Source organism: Mesoplodon densirostris, chromosome 16, assembly GCF_025265405.1.
Source record: "Mesoplodon densirostris isolate mMesDen1 chromosome 16, mMesDen1 primary haplotype, whole genome shotgun sequence".
NCBI classification, from domain to species: domain Eukaryota; kingdom Metazoa; phylum Chordata; class Mammalia; order Artiodactyla; family Ziphiidae; genus Mesoplodon; species Mesoplodon densirostris.
This window is the reverse complement of record NC_082676.1, coordinates 43,792,651-43,806,758: the sequence shown is the minus strand read 5'-3', so window position 1 is coordinate 43,806,758 and position 14,108 is coordinate 43,792,651. Positions and strand designations below refer to the sequence as shown.

Below are 14,108 nucleotides of genomic sequence, written 5' to 3'. Positions count from 1 at the left end.
TATCTAGGGTCCCTACCTTGACTCACCTCAATAGCACAGACTCAGGTATATTCTAAAGGGGACTGTAATGGATAACAAAAGACACTCCTATCTCTCAGAAGACAAATGGTTTTAGTTCTGTTCCAGGAACCACGGACAAAGACCAAATATATATTTTTATTATATCACAGATTATCTCACTCCTTACCAAAATAAAATAAATTCCAAATGAATCAAAGATTAAAATGAAACACAAAACCTTAAAAATACAAAAGAAGGGCCTCCCTGGTGGCGCAAGTGGTTGAGAGTCCGCCTGCCGATGCAGGGGATACGGGTTCGTGCCCCGGTCTGGGAGGATCCCATATGCCGCGGAGCGGCTGGGCCCGTGAGCCATGGCCGCTGAGCCTGCGCGTCCGGAGCCTGCGCGTCCGGAGCCTGTGCTCCGCAACGGGGGAGGCCACAGCAGTGAGAGGCCCGCATACCGCAAAAAAAAAAAAAAAAAAAAAAAAAAGAAAACATGGGAGAAATTTAAAAATTTTTTTTGTGTGTAAAGCTTGTTTTAAACAGTATAGCACAAAATTCAAACACACATAAAAGAAAAAAGATACAACTGACTACCTGAAAAAAATTTTACCGTTTAATTGGGAAAAAAGGCATAAATACGAAATATAAACAACGATGGGACAAATTAATTGCAACACAGAAAACACAAAGAGCTCCCGCAAAACCATAAGAAACCAAATAGGAAAACAGAAGACGTAAATAGACAGTTCACAGAAAAAAACCTACATATAATACATATATCTTACATATAAGATATATGCTCAGCCTCACCCTCAACAAACAAAACTATAAGGGAGTTCCCTGGTGGACCAGTTGTGGACTCCACGCTTTCACTGGTGGGGGAACTAAGATCCTGTAAGCTGCACGGTGCAGCCAAAAAAACCCCCAAAACTTTCAGATACCTTTTTTTTTTTTTTTTTTTCTTTTTGCGGTATGCGGGCCTCTCACTGCTGTGGCCTCTCCCGCTGCGGAGCACAGGCTCCGGACGCGCAGGCCCAGCGGCCATGGCTCACGGGCCCAGCCGCTCCGCGGCATATGGGATCCTCCCAGACCGGGGCACGAACCCGTATCCCCTGCATCGGGAGGCGGACTCCCAACCACTGCGCCACCAGGGAGGCCCCAGATACCATTTTTGACCTATAAAATTGGCAAAGATAGAAACAAAATGTTCAACATTTTGAGGATATTCTTCCTGTCCTTTATATATGTAAATATTTAATATATATATGTATTTTTTTGACGGTGCCATGTGGGATCTTAATTCCCCGATCAGGGATCGAACCCGTGCCCCCTGCAATGGAAGCGCAGTCTTAACCACTGGACCGCTAGGGAAGTAAGTCCCCTAAATATTTAATATTTTTATGAACTCATATGTGCATATACATGATTTCATAAAAATAAGACACTGGACACTTTGTATATTTCATATTTTCGTGTATATAATTCTGCATCCCGCTTTTATGGATACATAAACTGGGGGGGGGCTGCAAAAATGAAAAATTATGAATTTTTTTAATATAGTCAATGTTTATATCTTTTTTAATATTTATTTGCCTGCGCTGGGTCTTAGTTGCGGCACACAGGATCCTTTAGCTGCAGCACGTTGGATCTAGTTCCCTGACCAGGGATGGAACTCGGGCCCCCTGAACTGGGAGTGTGGAGCCTTAGCCACTGGACCACCAGGGAAGTCCCCAATGTTAATATTTTGATGCATATCCTCTGTCCTTTTTTGTATAGATGCATGGGGGATGGTTAAAAAACTGAGAACATATTATACATGCTATTTAAAACATGATTTCCCCCCTTATTTATGTTATTAAAAATGTTTCATCACCTTCTGCATGGACTTTTCAACCCCTGATTGCCTTATCCTCAGTCTTCTCCCTTAGTTCATCCTCCATTCCACCTCCAGTGTTATCTTTATCACTAGTTCTTTGGGCAGATTCTCACCAAAGAATCCAGCTGGCAGGCTTAGGCCCAGACTTCTTAACTAGCAAACCAGGTCCTAACAGTCAGGACAAGCTACTTCACCAGATTTGTCTCTTGCAAATTTTATCCACCCACCTTCTGCTGGGCATGCCAGGCTCTTCCATGGTCACTCTCTGTCTGATATCACTCTCCTAAGCCCTCTTCTCCTGCAAAGTATCTATGTATCATTCAAAACTTACCTCCTCCAAGAAGCCTTCCCTGATACTCCAAGTTAATACCTTTGTGCTCAGAGCACTGCATTCACCCCTTAAATAAAACGTCCTAGGGCTTCCCTGGTGGTGCAGTGGTTGAGAGTCCGTCTGAAGATGCAGGGGACACAGGTTCGTGCCCCGGTCCAGGAAGGTCCCACATGCCGCGAAGCAGCTGGGCCCGTGAGCCATGGCCGCTGAGCCTGCATGTCCGGAGCCTGTACTCTGCAACAGGAGGGGCCTCAACAGTGAGAGGCCCACGTACCGCAAAAAAAAAAAAAAAAAAAAAAAGTCCTATACTTTACTGTCATTTGTTTACAAGTTTATCTCCCTAACTAGGCTACCTGCTTCTTGAGGATTAAGGATCTCCAGAACTAATCATGCATCTCCTTCTACTGTGTAACTCAAACTTAGATGCTTTTGTGATTCTCAAATACACAAAGCCACTTAAAAGCATTATATACCACGGTAGTCGCTAGGAGAAGACTGGGAACAACCTAAATGTTAACCAGTAGGTGACTGGCTAATCAGGTCATTTTTATAAAGAATATCATGCAGCTGTTAATAAGAATGAGGAAGACTTTGTATTGATATGTGACAATCTCCAAGATACTTTAAGTGTAACACACCCAATAGTGCATATTATAAATTGCCATTTTATGTGGGGGAAATTTCTTATATTTATATATGTATTTATTTAGAAATTCAGAGAGCATCTGGGGAATTCACACTACCTAAAGGAAACTTATGTAGCTAAAGGTACATGCCAAGAGGAAGCTGAACTAGAGGCGGGAGGAAGACCTTTCACCATATACCCTTTGGCACCTTCTGAATTCTGAAGAGTTTTAGTCATTACCTATAAAAATAAAATATAGGGCTTCCCTGGTGGTGCAGTGGTTGAGAGTCCGCCTGCCGATGCAGGGGACCGGTCTGGGAAGATCCCACATGCCGCGGAGCGGCTAGGCCCGTGAGCCATGGCCGCTGAGCCTGCGCGTCCAGAGCCTGTGCTCCGCAACGGGAGAGGCCACAACAGTGAGAGGCCCGCGTACCGCAAAAAAAAAATAGAATTAAAATAAATAAATAAATAAAAATACAAAACATTAGTGAATACCTGGTATCTAGGCAGGGGGCGGGAACTGGATACTAGAAAACAGTGTGGACATCTTTCAGAATAAAGGAGTCTTCTCAAAGGCTGGACACCACTGCTCAACGAAGTTTGAGTTTTCAAAACTGCCTTGAGGGCCTGAAGCCTCAGCATTGTGTCGTGTGCCCGAAGGGTGGACTGACTTGCTTTTCCTCAATTGCCATCGCACCAATCAGGCAGCTTTCTAAAGGCTTCTAGCATTTTCCACCTCGCATTATCTCTTCGTCTTCCCTACGCCTAAAACACCTAGGATACTGGGCGAGGGTCCTTATGAGATCCACTCTGTTACCCCCACAGCAGCTAGAACACCGTCCAGCACACAGTACACAGTCAAGAAAACTAGTGACCGGGATGAAAGCAGCAAGGCGATAAAAAGGGCAAACGGCGCGAGTGGGGGAGGGAGGAGGCCCACCCTACACCGTGCGGCTGGAGACCTCCGGGAAAGAGCAGCCACCTCTCCCCTCACGCCCTGACGCAGGCGGCCAACAAGCCCGCTCAGCCTACGCCCTCAGATCCGGGGTCAGAAAAACCGGGCGCTGAGCAGCGTACTGGGTCCCCGCGAGCCCTGGTTGCCGGGGGGACACGCTCCTCCCGAGCGCAATGGCGCCGCGGGAAACGCGAGGGGCGGGGCTACGTGCGGCCGCGACCCAATAAGCGGCACCGCAGACCCGAGGCCCAATAGCGGCGGCGCACGGGCACGCTGGAGGCGGGCCCGGCGCGTCCGACTTTTCCAGAAGACCCGGATAGCACCTCCCGGCCGCGCTGAACCGGCTCTGGGCTTTCCTGACGCTGGGTTCCCTCATTTTCTTCTGCTGGGTCAGCTATGGCGGCCGTGAAGACCTTGAATCCCAAGGCTGAGGTGGCCCGAGCCCAGGCGGCGTTGGCGGTCAACATCAGCGCGGCCCGGGGGCTGCAGGACGTGCTGAGGACCAACTTGGGGCCTAAGGGCACCATGAAGATGTAAGGCGGGGCTGGCGGGGAGAGCTGGGCGGGCACCGCGCACCTCGTGCTGTCGCGGGACTGCGCTGGGGACCGAGGCCTGGAGCCCCCCTCCGGGCCTCTGCGCTCGCCGCGGCGGTCTCTCTTCCCCGCATTGTCCCGGGGCGGTCCTATTTCTTGCCCTGGCCGTTTCCTTTGGTGGTCGATGCCGTCTCCGCCGAGAACAAAGCTGCCCGCGTGCGCGGCCCTCCCCCTCCTCCCCCACGCTTGGGACCTAAGAGACCCTGAGGACTGTTTCCCAGACGGGAAGGGGTGGGCATTGCACCATTCCTGTTACCGGAAGCAGAGAACCACCGCTTGGCCCCAGCTCCTGAGGATCTGGGTAAAGCCCGATTTTTATGGGCCTCTTAATTTGGTCTCCATTGAAAAAGTCACACTGTGATTCATTTCTGCCCATTGAACAGGCTTGTTTCTGGTGCTGGAGACATCAAGCTCACTAAAGATGGAAATGTGCTGCTTCATGAAATGGTGAGAGGCTGCTAGACTAGGTCCAAAATGTCTTCGTTTTCCGTAGTACATTTGATTTGTAGGAAGACTTTTACTGTTCGTTTACAAAGTAGGAGAAAATCATTCATTTTTTTCAACAGGTAGTTTTCCAGAAAACGGAAGAGGTAGAAAAAATGTAATCAGTACTGTTGTTGACAGGATGGTACAGTGAGGAGCCCTGGAGTCTAATAAACTTCCTTTTGAATCCCCTGCCCTTGCCATTTAAGGCCTTCGTTAAAGGGTTTTAATTACTAAAATTCTAATAAAAACTGCGAGCAATTGACATAATCAGGGAGGTAAAATGCGACAGGATGGTTATACTTTTTCAAATAAAACTTCTCTTTGTTATATCACACTTCTCCACCACCAACTGGAGGAGAAATAAAACTCTACCATTTTTAAAGTCGCAGTGACTAAGAATCTGAGGTTACTGAGAGGAGCCGTCATTCTACTCATCCCAAAGTTTCCAGAACCTAACAGTTCAAATCCTAGAAAAAGAAATGACTTGCCTGTGTTTTGAGTTTAGAGTAAAATTTAGGGTTTTGATAATAGTATATCATGCCTTCAACATTCCAGGTGTTTGTAAATATCTTCAGTAAGGAATAGCTAACCTAGAAGGTGTAGTTTTTGTTTCGTGGCTTAAGTGGTGGCCTGTGCTAGCAGAGAACAGTAGGAGTCATCGTTTAAACTTGATGTCAGAAAAGCCGTCTCTACATGACTTTTAAATTTTCCCTAATTGAATGATAGTCTGCTTAGATTCTTAAAGCTGTGAGTGTCCCCAAAGACATAAAAGACTGGACAACTCTACAGGATTAAAGGAGTATAAGAAGACAAAAGCAATGCAGGAGCCATGTTGGAGCCTTTGTAATTAAGAATCTGTGGATGACAAACAGTGAATATTCTGTTTTTCCAAAACCTTTCCAGAGTGACTTAGCATCCACTGATGATCTTTGCTAAAGAGGCTAAGTTTTTCTTTTTTCTTTTTTCATTTTAATTATTTGTTCAGTGCCAAGTAAACTGGGCAGCCGGGCTTTCGTTTAGAAGGCACTTGGTTTATTCTCACAAGAACCTTAAATTTGTCATAAAGAGGCATGCATGGAGCATGGATTTGAAATTATTGCTCTTACTTGTTAGTTCTATCACCTTGAGTTAACCTTAACTGAGTCTCACATTTCCTCATCAGTAAAGTGGAGATAATCTGAGAAGGAAACAAATTTATATATGAAGGTGTTTCTGTCATCATAAACTGGTAGCTAATGGTGAGTTTTTAATCAGAGTAATATGTAGCTGTACACTTGGGCATTTTGTGCAGATAGATGAGCCCTTGACACATTTTAAGGTATATCTGGACTGTTTTCATTTTTAAGTTGTTCCACGAATTTTTTTCTTTCTCTACCTGCAGCAAATTCAACACCCAACAGCCTCCTTAATAGCCAAAGTAGCAACAGCCCAGGATGACATAACTGGTGATGGTACCACTTCCAATGTCCTAATTATTGGAGAGCTCCTGAAGCAGGCGGATCTCTACATTTCTGAAGTATACATGATTCTGTGTTTCTGTGATATTTTATTGTGTATAGGAAATAATCTTAGTTTTATTTACAAAAACTGATGTGCTAGTGGTAACTGAGGCCATATAATAGAATGTAAAGAGCATGGGGTTAAATATGGGAACAAGGGTCTGTATCCTACTCTGACACAAATTTACTATGATCCTGGATGAGTTGAAGAATCTTCCTTGGCCTGAAATGTGTTTTTTATCAAGTTGCATTGCATGTACAGTTTTTATATGCCTATAACAGATTAATAATTGTGATGTAGAAATGGAATATTCAGGATTAGGCATATTTTTAAGGAAAAAGCTAACAAAAACCTTGAATTTAAATAAGAATACTACAAGTTTTTTAGCCCTCAGAAGTTCCAAGGTTAAAGCAAACCTCAGTGAGTACTAATCTGATGTTAGGAAGAATTTCCTGAGAAGAGAGAGAAAGCAGACTCTTAGTCTCCCTGTTTATTTTATTAGTAAATGGTGTGAATTAAATTTCGTATCCCTATAGGAAAGATATAATGGTCCTGTTGACTGCCAATTGTTATGACACAGTTTTGAGTTTGGGGCGTTATCCCTTGTGGTTTGCACAGTGAACACCCAAGTGTGCTTTGTAGTTCCCTTGGCTTTGACTCTGTGCTAGAGCAATGTCTGTTCTTTTCCTCTGCATTGAAAGGAGTATTTATCCTTTTAAATGTATTCAGAAAGTCAGCACATTATGTTAATTGTGTTTAAGGGTATGAATGATCCAGAATATCCCTTCATAAATTTGCTTTATCGTGAACTATAGTTGCATCTAACTGAAGGTCTCTGTTGTTAGTGGCGGTTTTGTAATTGTATGTTTATTATAGGGTCTTCATCCCAGAATAATTACAGAAGGATTTGAAGCTGCAAAGGAAAAGGCACTTCAGTTTTTGGAACAAGTCAAAGTAAGCAAAGAGATGGACAGGGAAACACTTATAGATGTGGCCAGAACATCTCTACGTACTAAAGTTCATGCTGAACTTGCTGATGTCTTAACAGAGGTATGTGTTAAATTTGGTATGTGTCTGGTACATTACACCTATACTGAAAACCCCTGGCAACTGGAAACATCAGTATTCTTACTAATTCCAGTTATAGAGTGCCATCTGAAGTCTTCACAGTACCATCCTGTGTGGAGTAAGTAGGTTCATTTTTGTGGCAGTGATAACGTGATCTGTGGCCCTAAAACTAGAAAAAATAAGTAAAGTGAGAAAATCGTAATAGCATACCTGGCCAGGTTATGAAGGTATAGTCAGAGCTTTCAGTAAAAGAGGTTTCTAAAATGGAGATTTCCTTATTAAAAAGCTGCTAGTAGTAGAGATGTCAGTGATTCTTTAGGTAATTACACATTGAGGTTTCAGAAATGTAGATGACTTCAGCCCTTTACAAATAATGCATTCTATTAGAGTGTAAAAAAAGACTTAGGGGGGCTTCCGGTGGCGCAGTGGTTGAGAGTCCGCCTACCGATGCAGGGGACACGGGTTCGTGCCCCGGTCTGGGAAGATCCCACATGCCGTGGAGTGGCTAGGCCCGTGAACCATGGCCACTGAGCCTGCGCGTCCAGAGCCTGTGCCCCGCAACGGGAGAGGCCACAACAGTGAGAGGCCCGCGTACCGCAAAAAAAAAAAAAAAAAAAAAATCAGTTCAGAGATTTTTAAAGACGAGAAGCTGTCTGCAATAAACTTTTCTGAAGAATAAACAACATAAGTGTCTCAACTTCTGCTAGTCAAATTCATTTAATGGTTATACTCTGTTGCAGGCTGTAGTGGACTCCATTTTAGCCATTAAAAAACAAGATGAACCTATTGACCTCTTCATGGTTGAGATCATGGAGATGAAACATAAATCTGAAACTGATACAAGGTAGGTGGTAGAATGCTATGAAATAAAAAGAGTGTTTACAAACTTGAAGGAGTTTATACAATACATATATTTTGCCTGTTTTTTTTTTTTTGTCTTTGAATTAATGAATATTGCCTAGATGAGTATTTCATTTACTCAGTAGTATCTATTTCCTTTTGAAATGAAGTTAATGGTATGATGTATTTTTACATAGAATGATTCTGGAAAGTCAACTACATCGGTCATTTGGCATTTATTGAACAAAGCATATGGGAGACTTCAGGGAATTTTAAAGAAAATTATTTCAAAGACCTAGTTTGAAGCATTTTTTAAATGAGGTGATCACAGTTTAATAGCCTACCAAACTTGTGACTATTTCTCTGCAGAATCTTCTGCACAAGACAGGGTTGTTACTTTCATTTGAATGGCTTGTTTTTGTCATGTTCTGGAATTCTGCTTTTTCACAATTGAACCTTGCTAGGTATTACCCAAAAGTCCTGTTCAAATAGCTCAAGAAATAAAGCTGATTGTGTGAAAATTATCAATACAGTCTCAATTCATCGTTTTAGTTTTGTTAGCATATGTTACACCCCATCTGGAAATCAATAAGAATATAATTTTTATGTGTTGTAACAGCTTGATCAGAGGTCTTGTTTTGGACCATGGGGCACGGCATCCTGATATGAAAAAGAGAGTAGAAGATGTGTACATCCTCACATGCAACGTGTCATTAGAATATGAAAAAACGTGAGTTTATATATAGCTCCTTAAAAATGGAAGAGAGGTGGAAGAGCTTGATATTTGGGGCAAGTCACTTTTTTGTGAGACTCAGTTTCCCCGCTGTACGGACAATAATGCCTCAATGGGGTTTCGGAAAATTACAGGAAATAGTCTCTGAAAACGTACCAGGGGTAGAATTGGAGCTCGGTGACTATTTGCTAAATATTTCCTCCCCTTTCTGTAACTTCCTTTTTTCAGAGAAGTGAATTCTGGCTTTTTTTACAAGAGTGCAGAGGAGAGAGAGAAACTAGTGAGAGCTGAAAGAAAATTCATTGAAGACAGAGTTAAAAAAATAATAGACCTGAAAAAGAAAGTCTGTGGTGATTCAGATAAAGGATTTGTTGTTATTAATCAAAAGGTGAGAAATTTTGTTTTATAAGCTAGTGTGTATCTATTTTTATTTTAAAGGTAAAATATTGAAACTTATTTTTTGTTGTTGTTATAGGGCATTGACCCCTTTTCCTTAGATGCTCTTGCAAAAGAAGGCATAGTAGCTCTGCGCAGAGCTAAAAGGAGAAATATGGAAAGGTACGGATAGCAGATTATCTGTGTGACGTGAATTTCACTTATTTTGCAAGTTAACTTAGATTATTGCTTTTTTTCCTCTTTTTTTTTTTTTGCGGTACGTGGGCCTCTCACTGCTGTGGCCTCTCCCGTTACGGAGCACAGGCTCCGGACGCGCAGGCTCAGCGGCCATGGCTCACGGGCCCAGCCGCTCCGCGGCATGTGGGATCCTCCCAGACCGGGGCACGAACCCGTGTCCCCTGCATCGGCAGGCGGACTCCCAACCACTGCGCCACCAGGGAAGCCCTTTCCTCTTATTTTTGTGATTTTCTTATTTTTTATTGCGATAAAATATACATAATATAAAATGTATCATTTTATCTGTGTTTTCCAGGATCACATTTCTTTTTAAGGATAATATTCCACTGTATGGGTAGACCACATTTAGTTGCGTTTATTCATTTATCTGTCAGTGGACATTTATCTGGGTTTCTACCTTGGCTGTTGTGAATAGTGCTGCTATGATTGTTGATGTACTTGTCTTATTTTTAAGTGATGACCTGGACCGTACATATTTTTCCACGTCAAGAGACAGCATCAAGGGTTTCAGAGGAATACTTGCTTCCCAAGAACTCATCGTGATAAAGAGCTCTGTGCACCTTTAGATTTCATATCAGAGGAGTAATTGCTGACTTAAGAGTGGTTTAAATGGAGAGTTAGGAGAAAAGACCAGTTTTCAGCTAGTTGGTGGTGAATGGAAAGGCTTAAGCTAAAATATATTTTAGAATATGATTTTCGCATGTAATTCTGATAAAGATTGCTTTCTAAAAATATTAATCTGTAAACATAACTAATAAAATCCCTTCTGCATCTCCCTTAAAACACTTGAATATTTCAGGCTGACTCTTGCTTGTGGTGGGGTAGCCCTAAATTCTCTTGATGACCTAAATCCTGATTGTTTGGGACATGCAGGACTTGTCTATGAATATACATTGGTAAGTGTATTTTCTTTCCAAAGTAATACTACTTTTTGGCTCATGAATTCTTCAGTAGTTAAAAATTCATTCAAACTTCGGATGATATTTTTGCTTTGTTAATATACATTTTGATGATTTATATGTAGTAATGATAAGCCATTGATGGGAAAATCACATTTCTTTTGTGTGACTTTTTAAACGAAGTTACTTGCTTTAATGTGATCAGTGATGTGCCCTATTAATATGCTACTTATTCCTACATAAGGCCCTCTCATCTGGTCATTTTTGCACAACTGTATCCTGGTTTTTGAAAATACTGTCTCTTCACCCAGGGAGAAGAGAAGTTCACCTTTATTGAGAACTGTAACAATCCTCGATCGGTCACATTATTGATCAAAGGACCAAATAAGCACACACTTACTCAAATCAAAGATGCAATAAGAGATGGCTTGAGGGCTGTTAAAAATGCTATTGATGATGGTAAGATTGTCACTGTATTTAAATTGTATTCTTTTGCTAGTCTAAAAGGCATGGCTGAATACTGTGTTCTTTTTATCAGTAGTTTACACAGCCAGACACCATGCAAAAGTAAAGTTTTACCTTTATAATGGCTATGATGGTATGCTAAGTTTTTTCATGGCATGCTATTGTTAAAAGGGGATACAAATAAATGAACTAATACTAAGAGCTTTCAGGATTTTCCATGTGCTAGTTAAATCATTCTGCTGTTTGATATGTTGCCTGTATTGCTTTCAAATATAATATTAAAATTGCTGTGGTTATACTGAATTCTCAAATTAATGGATTTCCTGTGTGTGTTTTAATTTATATATTTTCTTACAGTTGCCTCTACAGTTTTATTTTCTTTGTAGCTTAGCATTTCTCTCTTCCTCCCACCCAACAGGCTGTGTAGTTCCAGGTGCTGGTGCAGTGGAAGTGGCAATGGCAGAAGCCCTGATTAAATACAAGCCCAGTGTAAAGGGCAGGGCCCAACTTGGAGTTCAAGCATTTGCTGATGCATTGCTCATTATTCCCAAGGTGTGAATGCTTTAACTGTTTTCTAAACTACACCAAAATGATGCATCTGATGAAAACTTTTTGCTAATGTGGGTTTTTTCATAATGTGGATTTTGAATAAAAAGGGTTCATCAGTTTTCACCCTAACACTAGAACGGGTATTTCTTATTATCTAAACGTATTGGTTCCTCTGGAGGGGAGGCTTGTATATCTCATGTTTCAGATGGCAAGAGATAGCTGTTTTAAGAGGGTTTGCAGTGTGGGGATACAAGCTTGCTTTTTGGTTTTGTTTTAAACTAAGGTTAATACTGTGGTTTTTCTATTGTATGTTTATTTGAGGGTACAGTTTATGACCAGTGTATTGCCAGGCTTGGGGTGGATTAGTGAGTTGGTTGGTAATGTGTATCTAGTCATTCTCTGAAGTGAACATAAATACTGGTCTGTTTTCACTTATTAAAGGTTTTTTGTTTTGTTTTATTTTTAACTATTAATTGGAAATACTGTTCGTTTATTACAGATGACTATCTGTTATTAGGTCCTGTCTTTTAAATAAATTTGTTTCCTTTAGGTTCTTGCTCAGAACTCTGGTTTTGACCTTCAGGAAACACTAGTTAAAGTTAAAGCAGAGCATTCAGAATCAGGTCAACTTGTGGGTGTAGACTTGAACACAGGTAAGGAGGAATGTGACTATTTTTAGGGGGTGAACTAGATACTATAGGTGAGGTAAGACCAGGAAGGATAAAAAAAAAATGGGAGAGAGAAGAATCTTGGAGTTGCTTTTGCTCTTTGACCCCAGTGCTATCCGGGATCTCTGGGTTCTAAAGTATGATACAAAAATGTAATGACTAGATACAGAAGTAAAGGGAATTGAGGAGACATTTGAATAATTTAGAAGAGTACAGATTTGTTGATATTGCTGAGTTGTGGTAGGTGGTTTGGGTTAATGTTGAAGGGTTTCATGTTGAGCTTGCTTTACTGTTTTATCAGGGGCTTTGATTAAAATGATACATTTCATGATCATACTCATGGGTGAAAAAAAGGCTGAGGATAGCAAAAATGCAGGAAGAGGGAACCAAATCTAATAAAATGAGTAAAGCCCTGATCTTAGGCCAGTGTAATCCAAATTATACAAGTACAAAGTGGAAGAGAGATAACTGGGATACATCTGTGCAGTATGTGTAAGACCTATTGTGAACAGCATCATTTACATTCAAGTTAATATAAAAGGTTTCTTTGTTTTAAATTAACTTTTATTGTAGTATAGTTGATTTATAATGTGTTACTTTCTGCTGTACGGCAAAGTGAATCAGTTATACATATACATATATTCACTCTTAGATTCTATTCCCATATAGGCCATTACAGCGTATTGAGTAGAGTTCCCTGTGCTATACAGTAGGTTACTATCTATTTTATATATATATAGTAGTGTGTATATGTCAATCCCAGTCTCCCAGTTAAGTTAATTTAAAAGGTTTCTGGAATGAGGGTAATGATAAGCCCATTTTGCCAGATTATAGTTCAGGTGCTATACTTTAATATGGGCAAATAGGAACGTCTCCAGAAAAACAGAGATGTTCAAATATTTGATAACCAAATAGAGCATTCCTATCACTGGAAGCATTCTAAGTAGAGGTCAGCCGCTCATCAAAGCTGCTGTGCACAGGAGTCATGGTCTGGCGTAGAACATTGGGCTAATTGAGGAACTTTGGGTTCTCATAGATAATACTGCAGGAAGTGAGTGACCATTGATGAGTAAAGCAGCACAAAATACTCTTCCTAGTTCTTTCAGACAGTATTCTGATCTTATGACCTGCTCTATATGGTTTTAAGAATACCGGGTTACTTTTCAGGTGAGCCAATGGTAGCAGCAGAAGTAGGCGTGTGGGATAACTACTGTGTAAAGAAACAGCTTCTTCATTCCTGGTAAGTTTGGGAAAGCCAAAATTATAACGTTTGGGGAATATTCATACTCTTTATAATTGGTATGTTTTGTTTAATTTTCTTTCCATAAGAAAAGGTAAATCAGTCAAAAGTAGCAACTAAGTGGGCCTTCTATGTATGGGAAGGAAAGGGGAAACCTGACTGGATATAATTTGTGCAATTTAGTTGGAGATTGAGTTGAATTAGAGTTCATACCTCAAACCTGAGTAGTCTGATTTTTTCCCCCCTTTTCAGCACTGTGATTGCCACCAACATTCTCCTGGTTGATGAGATCATGAGAGCTGGAATGTCTTCTCTAAAAGGATGAATTGAAGCTTCCCTTGTATCATCTGAATCATGAAGATTCTACAAAGTGATCCTAAGAATATAGCTATGGAATTTTTGTCCAAGCTTCAAATGATTTTCAAAGGATTTTCTTTTCCCATATAAAAAAAGGAGAGAACACTGGCATCTGTTCAGATTCTGAAATTCTGAAATTATAATTACAATATTTTTTAAATTGCACTGTAGTGTACACATACAGGCCATACTTACCAATAAACAGGATGTTTTGCTTTAGCTTCAGTGATATAAAAATACACGTTAGATAAGCATATATTATCTACCGTATTAAATATTCCTTGAAA

The 14,108-nt window shown here is 41.0% G+C and overlaps 1 protein-coding gene and 2 non-coding genes across 3 annotated transcripts; all 3 read left to right on the top strand.

Annotated features, from left to right (window-relative positions):
* The first annotated feature begins 4,077 nt into the window (after positions 1-4,077).
* On the top strand, positions 4,078-14,040 carry CCT6A (chaperonin containing TCP1 subunit 6A). The gene is made up of 14 exons (XM_060078416.1): positions 4,078-4,323; positions 4,767-4,830; positions 6,251-6,385; positions 7,246-7,419; positions 8,178-8,281; positions 8,897-9,007; positions 9,239-9,398; positions 9,486-9,568; positions 10,443-10,539; positions 10,854-11,001; positions 11,426-11,559; positions 12,107-12,209; positions 13,392-13,464; positions 13,717-14,040. The coding sequence occupies exons 1-14, from the start codon at positions 4,187-4,189 to the stop codon at positions 13,787-13,789; spliced, it is 1,596 nt and encodes a 531-aa protein (XP_059934399.1). The 5' UTR covers positions 4,078-4,186; the 3' UTR covers positions 13,790-14,040.
* LOC132477173 (small nucleolar RNA SNORA22) lies at positions 6,980-7,113 on the top strand. Its single transcript, XR_009530198.1, has one exon. It is a non-coding gene; the product is annotated as a small nucleolar RNA SNORA22 (small nucleolar RNA).
* Positions 11,050-11,189, top strand: LOC132477168 (small nucleolar RNA SNORA15). Its single transcript, XR_009530193.1, has one exon. It is a non-coding gene; the product is annotated as a small nucleolar RNA SNORA15 (small nucleolar RNA).
* Positions 14,041-14,108: the final 68 nt, after the last annotated feature.